Source organism: Malania oleifera, chromosome 10, assembly GCF_029873635.1.
Source record: "Malania oleifera isolate guangnan ecotype guangnan chromosome 10, ASM2987363v1, whole genome shotgun sequence".
Taxonomy (NCBI): domain Eukaryota; kingdom Viridiplantae; phylum Streptophyta; class Magnoliopsida; order Santalales; family Ximeniaceae; genus Malania; species Malania oleifera.
In genome coordinates, this window is record NC_080426.1 from 18,066,369 (window position 1) to 18,079,040 (window position 12,672).

The 12,672-nt window shown below is 34.3% G+C and overlaps 1 protein-coding gene across 1 annotated transcript; it reads right to left on the reverse strand.

The window, feature by feature from the left end:
* Positions 1-8,051: 8,051 nt before the first annotated feature.
* Positions 8,052-8,840, reverse strand: LOC131166296 (cyclin-dependent protein kinase inhibitor SMR1-like). Its single transcript, XM_058124708.1, has one exon. It carries the CDS (start codon positions 8,728-8,730, stop codon positions 8,308-8,310), a length of 423 nt encoding a protein of 140 aa, XP_057980691.1. The 5' UTR covers positions 8,731-8,840; the 3' UTR covers positions 8,052-8,307.
* Between the last annotated feature and the right edge of the window lie 3,832 nt (positions 8,841-12,672).

Genomic DNA, 12,672 nt, shown 5'->3' on the forward strand with positions numbered 1-12,672 from the left:
GAAATTCTGAAGACCTTCGTCGACGAGACCCTGTGTTCGTTGACGAAACTGAGCAATTTCCTTGAAATTATTATTATTTAATATTATCTCCAAAATGCATCCTTCTGTTTCTGTATCTATTTTCTCTCCCTCTTATTATTAAAATGCTATTTTTCTTCGGGTCACTACAAAGTTAGAGATGACTCCATTCAATTTTCAATATTATTATCCCTCGCCATTCCGGACCTATATATCTAAGACATTGCAACAGCTTGACGACTCCACTGAAGACTTAGAGAGTTGAGCCATTAGTTAGTTATGGATTGTCCCAAATATGAATTTAATGGTCTTTTGATTGCTCCATGATGTTTTGTTTGTAAATATAAATTGTAGTGTACTTGTGAATATTTTGCTTGTATATATAATTCTTGTATGTTTAACTTGTATATTTGAAATAAATGGATGATCATGTGCAGGGTTTAATGATATGTGGGGGTTAAAGGGACAAAATTTTAAAATTTATGTGATCACACACATTTTCCCGAGCCTCTTACCAGGGCTTTGCCTTTTAGGAGTATATAGGGGTGCATGTAGTACTGTTAACTCTCATGAGACAAGGTCTTTGGGGGGGGGGCGTGAACCACTCCGCTCTGTTTGAACTTTTTCCAAATCCATTGGGTAAGGATAGGGGACATGTTGGGAACCTATTATTGATAGAGAGTAGAGCTTGAACCACACATATTTAACTCTAACTTCCTCCCTTATGATAGAGTCTCAAAGAAACCTGTAAGTAATAAATCCACCTGGGGTTGGGACAGAAGCTTCATCCTTCTTCATATGACATTGTCCAATCTTTGGTTGTGTTTTTTTGAATTCCTTTGTGTGGTTCCCCATACTTTGCATCTATTTTAGGCATACGTGTTACTTTGCCAAGATTCTGGAAAAGCCAAATCACTTCAGGGACAGCTTCCTAGCGGTATACAATAAAGAAAAAATAGAGGTTTCAACTGTAACGACCCAAAGAATAATGTTATTTAAATAATAAAGAGAGAGGGAAATGAAAACAGGAACAAAAGGAGGCAGAAGACTTCGTCGACGACATTGCATTTTGGATATAATAACCCCAGAAATTTTCCAAGCACTCGTCGACGAACACAGGGGTTTTGTCGATGAGGGTTCTTCAGGATCTCGTCGATGAGAAGATACCGAGAGAGGATTATTGGGAAGTTTGAAATTCGTCGACAAGGGGGTAGGTTTGTTGATGAACTTTCTACGAGACTCGTCGATGAGGTGACGTAACTCGTCGACGAATATCGTAGTATAAATAGTGCAAAACCTCGGTTAAACGCAGAAATTCAGCGCCGCGTTTCCCTCTTTCTCTCTCCTACGGTTCTCCTTCCAACTTTCTTCTATTTCGGCTCCGTCAGTCACCGGATTGACGATCTGAGGCCACCACAACACTCTTAGAGGAGTTCTCTTCAAGTCTGCTAGGGTGGATCATCGATGGGATTAAGTCGAATTTCTCCCCAGAATTAGGGTAAGGTCTTTTATTCAGTTTTTGACCTTATGACAGTTGTAGGAAATGATGTAGCCCAAGAAATATTGATATTCTGTTTTGGAAAATGTGGTTTTCAAGGTATGGAATAGGAAGCCATGCGGGTGTAGGACCAGTATACGATAGGGGCTTTTCGACAGTTTGGTAAGGGAAACATGCTATGCTAGGAAAACCTAGTGTGATTTCAGTATGAAGTTTATATTTTTACCAGATTATTATTCAGAACAGAAATTTATGCAATTTATTATTGAGGTTAAAGTGTTTTAAATTATTGTGTGGCATGAGAGTATGAATACGGTATAGAAAAATGTTTATACAGTATTTTCAGGAATATGTTTTACAGAATATACAAACAGTGAAATGTGTTTACAATATCTTTCTGAATATCATGATTTTATAGTTTTACAGCACCATAACAGGTAGATTTACAGTTATCTCAGAAAAATACAGTTGATATAGTTACGGATTATTACAGCATCATGGTTTATACAGTTATTACAGAATCATGGTAAAACAGTTAGTTGTATATAGAAACGTATTATATAGTATCAGACCCTAATGGATTAGACAGTAGAGCACGGTACCGTAGCTACAGATATACAGATATTTAGTTCAAAGTGCAACCACTTAACACAAATAGTAAATGGTATGAGGTCAACCGTGCCTAGTTGTGGACAGGCTCCCCATCAGATATGGGTTGAGGAGGGCCGATTTGACCGAGGAGTAGAGTGGTTTACCCTGGTTGGTCAGTCAGGATAGATCCAACCTTCGGGCCGCACAACCCTGTCATGAGGGATTAAATCATGACATACAGCCATTCAGGGAAATATTCTCAGATATTATAGTATTATTAGATTTTTCGAAATAGTAGTATTATTATGAAAAGTAATTCCATACAATTTGACATGTTAAATTATGTAGTTAAAGGTTTTATAATATGTTATGTAGTACCAGCATTTTCAGTTTTAGTTATTTGTACTACTCTTAACTCAGATTAATTTTTACAGATCCACATCTCAGTAGCCACACACTAGTAATAACATGTTTCGTGTTACTTAGTTTTGGCTCATCCCAGTGTTGAATTATTTTTCAGGTGAGCCAGTTGGGCGAGCGGAGCAAGCTCGCAGATAGAGGAGCTGTCAGTCTGTCCTTTTTGAGGGTGAGTTTTTTGGGGTTCAATTTTGTTAGCTCTGGTATTAGTAAGAGTAGTTCTTGAGAGTACAGACAAATATGTAATATTTGTGGAATATTTAGACACTCTGGTATTGTATATATATATAAGGTTGTGTTTTATGGTATTTGCTTTCCGATGTGTAGGAAATTGTTTAAATTTAAAATAACGAAGAATGTATAATTTTATAAGGAGGTTGTTACAATGTGGTATCAGAGCATTCTAAATGTTATAGTAAAAAAAAAAAAACCTCATTTAATTTAGCAGGTCATCACATCAACAATATTTTGGAGTCTATCAAGGTCATCAGAAACGTAGTTGAATTGAGAGAATTGAGGTCATTGAGGAAAGAATTGAGGGGCGATCTGGTCAAGTTGGGTCATTAAGCGAATTAATTCTCCCAAATCTCCAATCATTATGCCCTTAAGAAGTTCCCACTCTTCATATGAGGTTTTGTTGCTAAATCTTGCCTCAACAGGAATGATATGGTTGTAGGGAAAGGTAGGGCTGTATGAAAGAATTCTTTGTTGAAAAAAGATTTGTCAGAAGCGGAATGCTCAGCAGATAGAACAATTCTTAGGAGTCATCTGAGGAAATAAATTTGCCTACAAGTTGGGGAAAACAACCCGAGTTTTAAATTGGGAATGGTATATCAAGAGTTGGGTTAATTTTTTAGTTGAACACATGCGCCAAGGAAGCATAGTGATGTGAAGAACAAGGAAGCTAGCTACAAGTTTCAATCTTGGGAGATAACCGTCGACGGTTTCAGTCTATAGAGGAATCAGCTCTTGGTATTAAACCATCGACGGTTTTGTTGGCCTGGTAGTATGTCTAGAGGGGGGGTGAATAGACTTTCTTCGGTGATGAGATTACTTTCTACAAACACAAAAATCTTACCAGGAGCAAGTGCATAAAATTGTTGAGTAAAAGGAAATGTAGCAAATCACAATAACAATATGAATGAGATAAGAGGGAGGAAAAGCTTAACATATTGATATTTACGTGGTTCGGCACCCCGCCTACGTCCACACCTTAAGACCAACTCAAGGATTCCCAAAATCCACTAAAATCCTCCTTCGGGCGGAGAAGCCAATACACACCAGCTCACAAAGAGCTTTAACAAGATGCTCACTTAGAGACACCCAAAAACAGCCCACAAAGAGCCTTTGTTTACAACAATGTAAATGATGATTAAGTGTAAGCTTGAATACTCCTTTGAGGTAGTTAAAACAATAAACTCCTTACTCAAGATCCTCTGTCAATTGAGTGAATGCAATACTAAGAGTAGCAAGAAGAGGGGAAGTGAGTTTTTGAGTAAACCCTAGAGATGACGAAACCAATAAATGTTCTTCTTTAAATATGATTTCTCAAAGTATGTAGTAAAATGCCTTTTACTCCTATTTATACATTGAATGGATGAGGGCAACGCTGGAGAGCCGTTGGGCATTTATGAATGTAAGACAAGATTCAAAAATAGCCGTTCGCAGCATTTAATGTTCGCTGCCGCCCGAAGTTCGTTGACGATCTCTTTAGCAGTTTCGTCGACGAAGCCCTGTGTTCGTCGACGAGTTACTGGTTCTGAATTCAGATGACCCTCGGTATATTTTCGTCGACGACAACCTGTGTTCGTTGACGAGTTGTGGTTCTGAATTCAGATGCCCTCGGTATCTTTTCGTCGACGAGAACCCTGTGTTTGTCGACGAAGTTTGCACTAAGCTCGTCGACGAAACCCTGTGTTCGTCGACGAGATCCTCCTTTTAAAATTTTTGTCGTTTTAATTTTCTAAGAAGGTTCTTGTCCATTTTAAGAGTTTCTTTATATACTTAAAAAATGGTTTAACTAGTATTTTGTTGTGTGTGTGTGTGATATGCCCCTTTTCTTGCTCTTTGTATTGAGTTTCACTTTAAGTACAAGATATTTACAAGATAAAATCTCTCTTATTTTACACACTCTTTTTTTCAGATGACTTTTGTACATTTGTTGTATTGTTCATGAATGCTTTAAGAGACTTGTGCTTCTGGTCATGACATGAGTTGTTTTGACTGCTTGTTGGTTCAGATGTCATTCTGTATACTTGAAACATATCTTAGAGAAACGTTAGTGACCTTGAGAGCAGCTAATGGGTTGATAACATCAAGACATAGTAGGAATGAAAGACCTTTAACTATTTGGTCTAACAAGTTTCGTTCAGCACAAGTCACAAATTTTTAAATTGGTGATCAGTAGATTAAGAGATTTCAGAGGATTTTTCTTCAGGGATTGCTACAAAAGTGTTTTAATTATAGTCTAAGTCTTCTATACGCATAGGGTTAGTATTTAAACTATATTTTGTAACTCTTGATGTAAGCTTCACATGAGATAGTGAAAATCTAGTTGCTTGCTCTCGTGGATGTAGACAAATTGCCAAATCATGTAAATTCTTGTGTCTTTGATTCCGTTTGCTTTCTATTATTCTCATTGTGAGTGATTGCTTGTTCTATATATTCATCGTTGAGTGCTTGAATTACTTGTTTTGAATTGATTCGATTTTTCGAGGTTTTTCCGCTGCGCATTCGCATCAATAATTTTCATCAGGTGATGAGGTTTTTCTAAGAATTCTGGCAAAATAGTTATTTTAAATTGCATTATATTCATGCATTTCATGTATAGTCATAGTCAATGAGTTCTTTATGATGTTTCAGTTGCTTAAAAAAACAGTGTGCCAAGGTGATAGAACAAAAATTTGGGATTCCAACATTGAGTAGAATAAGACAGTCTTTCTATATCCTTATAATACTAGATGGAAAGCCAAAGTCATGGGAGAACATTTGGGAAAAAAAACATAGGTGCATTCAAAAGCCATAGATGCCGATTAATGATTTATTCTTTTTTTGAAATAAAGAAGAAAAAAACATCTGTATGCAATAAATATTTAGTACCCATTTTAAAAACCATGTGGGCGGGCATGTTGATAAATGGAAAAGAAAAGAAAATTAAATTATATTAAAGAATGCATGTAACACCTAATTTATATATGCAAATTATCTCTTCTCGATGCAAACCTAATATCATCTTTATGCGTCCATCTCTCTCCATATATATCTAATTAATTTGACATATGATCAATCAAAACATGCAATTGATGTCATGTTGCACCAATTTAATCTGTCTATGCTTGAAAATCTAATTTTAATTATTTAATATATTTTCTAAATCATATTAATTAATTAATAATATTAAATACCATCTACAATACAAATGTAGAAGAATATGGATTGAAAATTCTTATTGATGATGAGATGGATTGATTTGTAGTGGGATGATTGGACTTTTTTTTTCTTCCAATAATTCTAAATGTAACTCTGAAGAAAATCATGCATACTTTCCATTATGTTATGACATAATATAAGTTTACCTAAATTCGTATGCATATATTGTTTTTTGTTTTTTTGCTTTTGTTTTTTATTTTTCAGATATTAAATATTAAAATTTAAGAACTAAAAATGTATTCAAATACTCAAAATATTTATGCATTAGTATAGGAAAAGCAATAATGCGGCTGATTTTCTCGCTAGAGAAGGAGAAATGAGAAATAATTTCATTTACGAAAAACAACATCTTTTATCACGTTTTCTGAAAGGTATCATTTGAATGGATATGTGTCTCACTTCCTTTCGTCATTAGTTCATCCTATTCATTTTTGTTTGGTTGGTTTAAATTTTCGTTTATTTTTTTTATTTTTTCTTTGATATGCCTGCTTAGATTTGTTTCTTATTTACCTTTGTTTCGATTCATAGTCCTGTTTTGATTAGTTGTTGATGTTATTTTTTGGAGACCTTTAATATTTTTTATTTATAATCTCTCAATGTTTGTCTTGTAACCATGATATTTTTCCGCCAAAAGTGAGAGTATATCAATAAATAATTGGAGACGTCGCCTTCTTTTAGTTAAAAAAAAAAAAACATTTATGCATTATTTAATCAATTAATATAGTACATTTAGCTCAATACCTGATAAAGACGAATTGTAATGTTGGTGACCCCAAGGTCACGAGTTTGATTTCTCCTTAAGAGTTTATTCCGATCAGGAGTGGCTCTTCCCAATATGGGACCCTAGGCGAATGATTTAATTAGGAACCCTTAATATTTTGTTTAATTTTTATTTTTATTTAAAATTAATTTTTCTAAGTACATCAAGTAATTTTAACTGCACTATAGAAATTAAATCCCAGGGCCTGGAGACAGAGAGAGAGGCCATGCGCGGGTTTATATTCTATATATATATTGTGTGCAGGGGTACTAAGTATTGACATAGTAGCTAATAGTTATAAATAATGTTAATATTATTATAATAATAAAAAAAATTTTGAGGCAATCACTTCAATGGCCATAATGAAGAGCTGTTTGTGACCCCGGTGAATTATCACGGGTGCGTTAACGGCAGGCGACTTTCACCGCTAAATTTGGTACCGCACCATATGTCAAGTGGTTGAAGTTCCCAGGTTAGAAATATATATATGAAAATTTCACATCCAACCGGATCAAGCAGCTGCCTTCATGGAGGAGTCTTAATTAAATATTATTTTTGTAAAAAACTAAACTGGGGGAGTTTGAAGAAGGAGAAGCGAGCACTGCCGTATTTAATTACGGGCACCCTGCTTCCTAGCACCGGCAACGACCTTGAAAGTTGATTGTAAGAGCTTGTCTCGCTCTTATGGCGGCACGATCTGGCAATTTTTTATACAAAAAATAATATTTAATTACGACTCCTGAATTGAGGTGGGTTGGATCGGTTGCAGGTGAATTAGCATGTTTATAATTTTGTTCATACATACTTTTGTTTGTATGGATCAGCTCACCCGTCATCCTCAAAGCTTTACTGCTGCTATTTGTGCCTAATTCCCAAATTAACATTTGGAAAATAAGAAAACAAGAACAAACAAACAAACAAATCAATATATGCATGTGAATTAGCGTAAATTTATCGAAAGTATACATGACTTTCTTCCAAGTTCATTTTTGGAATTATCAAAAAAGACAAAGTCATCTCCTCCCATTACAAATCAACCCATCTCACCATTAATAAGAATTATCAATCCATAGATCTTGCTATTAAGAAGAATTCAATCTTAATTATATATTATATATAAAATATAATACAGTATACAATCACCAACTCAACAATTTGAACTCCTATTCTGAACCGACCGACCTCATCTAACCATATTCATATTCTCCTCCACCTCTCCTCCGATCCTTCGGATCCACAAACCAAATCAATCGAGATCCGCCATACAAATCGTTGACGGGAACTTAAAACAGTGCATAAATCAAAATTCAACATACTGCAACAATCAGTTTAATCAAATTTCACCTTCAACACCAGTTAGAATCTATTGATATATATGAATTGTATACTTATGCTACAGATTCAAATCGTCCAGAATTCTGGACATCGTAATTCACCCGTATCCGAATCAAATTGGGGATACGAAGATGACATACACTTCTGATTAATTCGCCAACCTCAGTTGAGGAGTCTTAATTTAAATGCTATATTCGTATAAAAAAAATCAAATTGGAGGAGATTGAAGCGCGGACAAGCAAATTAAATACCGCCGAATTCAAATACAGGTACACCGTCTCTTAGCGCCGGCGACAGCCTCGAAGCTCGATCGGAAGAAATCCTCCAGCTCTTCTGCTGGCACGATCTGACGGAATTCCGGCTCCCACGACATTCTCCTCTTGCACGAGAGCACCGCCTTCTGCTTCCGAGGCGCCGGCGGGCAGCTCAGGATCGCCGGAATTTTGTGTTCCTCGGAAGTCGGCGTTCGGCACGACGACTCGTCAGAATCCTCTGCAGTTTGGAGATTGCTTTCAATTACGCAGCCGTTGTCGCCGGTTGCGTCGGAATCTGCAGATCGACGGTTGTTATCAACAGGGCAGCCGGCGTCGCCTGTGGTGTCGGAGGAATCCGGCATGCGGACCCGAATCAGCGGCGGCCGGCGAGTGGGGAGTTCAAGTTGCAACTGGAGATCCATGGACATGGGTATGAAGAATTGAAGACGAGAAGCTAGGAGAAAGAACGAAGATTTCAGGAGAGGGTTTGGGGTTTATATAGAGAGCGGTGGAAAAACAGAAACTGGTTGGGGATGCGTGCAGTGGAAGGGATTTGAGAATTTGAGAAGAAAACAAAATAAATAAACAAATAAATAAATTATTGATGATTGTGCGTGCGTGTCTTAAAAAAAATTACCAAATCTTAATCAGTTCATTTGGACGAAAAAAATGATCTAGTTTGGCCACGTGGAGGTTTTGGGTGGAGTTGGATTATATATATATATATATTTTTTGGAATACGCACTGAATATCCACATGTCCATTTTATGATTCACGTAACTAATTTTGCGTCCCTTGAAATTAACTCCACAATTCCAAAGGGAGAGTAAATTCAGGAGTTTAGGGACGGAAACGAACCTGAGAGGGTATGAACACCTGACCTTGTGAAAGGCATTCTTGCAGCCCGCACTACCACCTGAACCACACCCTGGGGGTAAGTTGGGTTATATTTGACTTGTCTTAATTAGGAGCATAATGACTCTTTAATTTTTATTTTTTTATGTTTGGAATGTAATTTTGATTTATTATTTTTTTTTTTTTGTGTAACCATGATAAATTAACCAATTAATTCAATTGGATGTATATATAAATATATATATATATATATATATATGGATGTATAATAATAATAATAATAATATGGATCTAACACAATTTTATATTCATATATATTTAATCATATATTATTTTATTGTATATATAACATATTAGTTATTAATAAAACATAATTAAATTTTCGAATGAATAAAAAGAACCATCTATAAATTTAAATTAATATTAAATAGAAATTTTAGTTTAATTATTAATATTATTTTTAACATAAATTAATGTGATAATCATATGTTATAAATAGACATAAATAAAAAAATAATGTTATATTTTTTTATTAATATAAAAATATTTCAATGTCAATAATGAAATTATAAAATATATCTAAAAATAATTATACATTATTTTACTATACATTATGACATATTAGTTATTATAATTCAATTTTAGATTGAAGACGAGGTATTTATTAATTTAAATTAACATTAAATAAGTTGAATTTTTTATTTAATTTATAGTATTTTTTTATCATAAAATAATATGGTAATAATATTTTTTAAATATACATTGATTACAAGATTACTATTAATTAAAAATAATAATCTTAAATTATTTTATTTTATAGGGAATATTTAAGTTTTAATTTTAAATAATAATTAATTAATTTTTAAATAAAAATATTAATATATATTTAAAAACAATCATACCACATTGTATAATGAAAGTAATATATAAATACTAATTAAAAATACAACCAAACACTACCTATAAATTTCAACACTTATAATTCAATATTTTTTGAAAAGCACTTCTATATGAATAGTTCCAAATACTCGATAAAGGGTTTTGGATCCAAGTAAATAAGATTTGAGAACTAATTCAACTTTATTCAATGTTTTTATTTGAAGCTAATACAAATAGACAAGATTAGATTCCTAAATTCCTATCAATATATTTTAAAAATTTTATAAAATATTTTAAAATTTTTGTTTCTATTACAATCTAATTTTGTAGTCCGCCTTAATTGATATATATATATATATATATATATATTTATTTATTTATTTATTACATAGGAACTTTAGCTACCAACGAGCTCTTCGGACCCCCACGTGTGGCACCAAACCTATTGATTAGCGTCCTCCGCCTTCAGGTCTCGCTGATCAGGATAAAGTTCGGATGCGGACACGATTTCAGTGCATCAGTTGAATGTTCGGTCAACCCGACCCCTAAGATACATCTCCTTTACCATCAACAATCACCGCTGGCTCACAGAGCGAACTTTCACTATCCACGGTCCCTGCTAGCTCACAGAATAAACTCTGACCATCCACAGGTACCGCTGGTTCTGTGAGTGTATCTATTTGGAATTGAACCTCCGATGTTCCTTTTTACATGCTGATGCTTTTCCACCGCGCCATGCCCATGGGGGAGCTAATTGATATATATATTGATATACCCCAAATGTATCACCTACCCTAAAGATAAGACATGTGCTTAGTATTAATGGGGGAAATCACCTACAAAGTCAATCGTTCGACTAGAGCCATTGATGCCGGCCATATATTGACCGAAGTGATCAATGTCCGCGTTATAATGATCAGAGTGATCTATGTCAAATACTATAAATGATAGATCTAACAGGGTCGAACCTGACCAGTATAAAAGGGGTATTACGAAGAGACTAAGGTATCTCATTCTAACCCAATTTCAGCATTGTTTACAACCTCTTTAAAGCACTCGCTTACTTAGGCATCGGAGAAATCCCCCGTAGTACACCCCGAGTCTTCTAAGTCACATGCATTTTCATCTTTTTTAGGTGATCGAGATCGGAAAGCTCGTTGGAGGCCAGATCGATTGAAGACTTATGTTGGGAGAAATTTTATTAAAAGCACCCCAAAAAAATTTATTATGGAACAATTCCTAGGCATGAAAACTTGTGATGTATAACGTAATGTTGTAACAGTTTATAATTATAAACAAATAATTATGAATTAAAGCTTCAACTCTATAAAGTAAATAAGTAAATTTTGAAAAACACAAATCTGACGTCAAATCCTAAATCGGCCATTGCATGAAGCATTAATTTTTCAGTACTCCACAAGAAAATTAATATCTGATTTATGCCGATCATATCAATCACTGATTTGGCAATACTTTAAAAGAGGATCCGAATGATTCATCCAACCATATCCCTGAAACCAAAATGGTTCAGAGTGTAGAAGTCATTAATAATTAAGAAGGGTGGGGGATCTATTTCTGCTCGCTAGCCCAACACCAACACCACACGTGGCGTCTTCCAGCTCCATCTCCACCTGCTCTGACCTGTCTTAATTATATTGCTGAAATTATTTGGATTTTTTGTAATCATAAAAATATTTTTTGCCTTCTCCACTGCTATTACATTGATATAATATATGAATGGATCAGGTGATAGGTCTGCCTCAGGAAGGTCCAACCGAAAAGCCATATTTAATTAATAACATTCTAATTCTATATTCTCCTATTTGGGCAATTACGGATGGCATAAGATCAAGCTTATAAAGGTTTCCTCATTCTTAATTAATTTATTATTTTTTAAAATAAATACTATAGGGCTCTATGAGGTTCCGCATCTTTATTTCCCGCGCATTCATGAAAATACACCCTAATTCTGATGATGTAACAATAATAATAATAATAAATGATATTAAAAAAATCAAACCTTAGGTTCCAGGTCATATTAGATATATAAATATTTTTTTGTTGATTAATTTACACCATGGTACAATTTTTTTTTGTTGACAATTTAAGAACTATTAAATATTAAATGCGTTTTGTGAATATAACTACAGTACAAGGATTAAAAATTTCATTATTTTTAGTAACTGAATTGAGCTCGCTCCCGATCCCATAGCCCTGATTAACCCACTTAACTAAATCATGTTACAAATTTGCATCTGTGTGTCAACTAATGCTAGAATTAATCAAATTCAAGCAACTTTTGTATTTTTTTTAATTAAAAAATTAGAAAATATTCAACCCAACATCAAACCTAACTAGCTCTTGAGAGCTATGTCAATGTGCGAGCCGACAGAAATTCATTCAATCACATTCCTTGTATTTTGCAATGTATTTGAACACTATAACTGATTTTGTGGAGTATTATGGAAGCACCATCATGGTCACAATGATCAAGTAGCTATCTAGGTAGATATGAATCAAGTCAAATATAAGTATGATTCATCTTGATTTTTCAAAGTACTTTTCTTGGATTTGAAAACAAAATTCTTAATTTAAGGTTTCCATGTTTGTGTCATGCGGTATCTATCTCGTATTTT

Excerpts from the sequence above, each read along its gene's own strand:
- LOC131166296 (XM_058124708.1), bottom strand. The coding sequence starts at position 8,730 with ATGTCCATGGATCTCCAGTTGCAACTTGAACTCCCCACTCGCCGGCCG.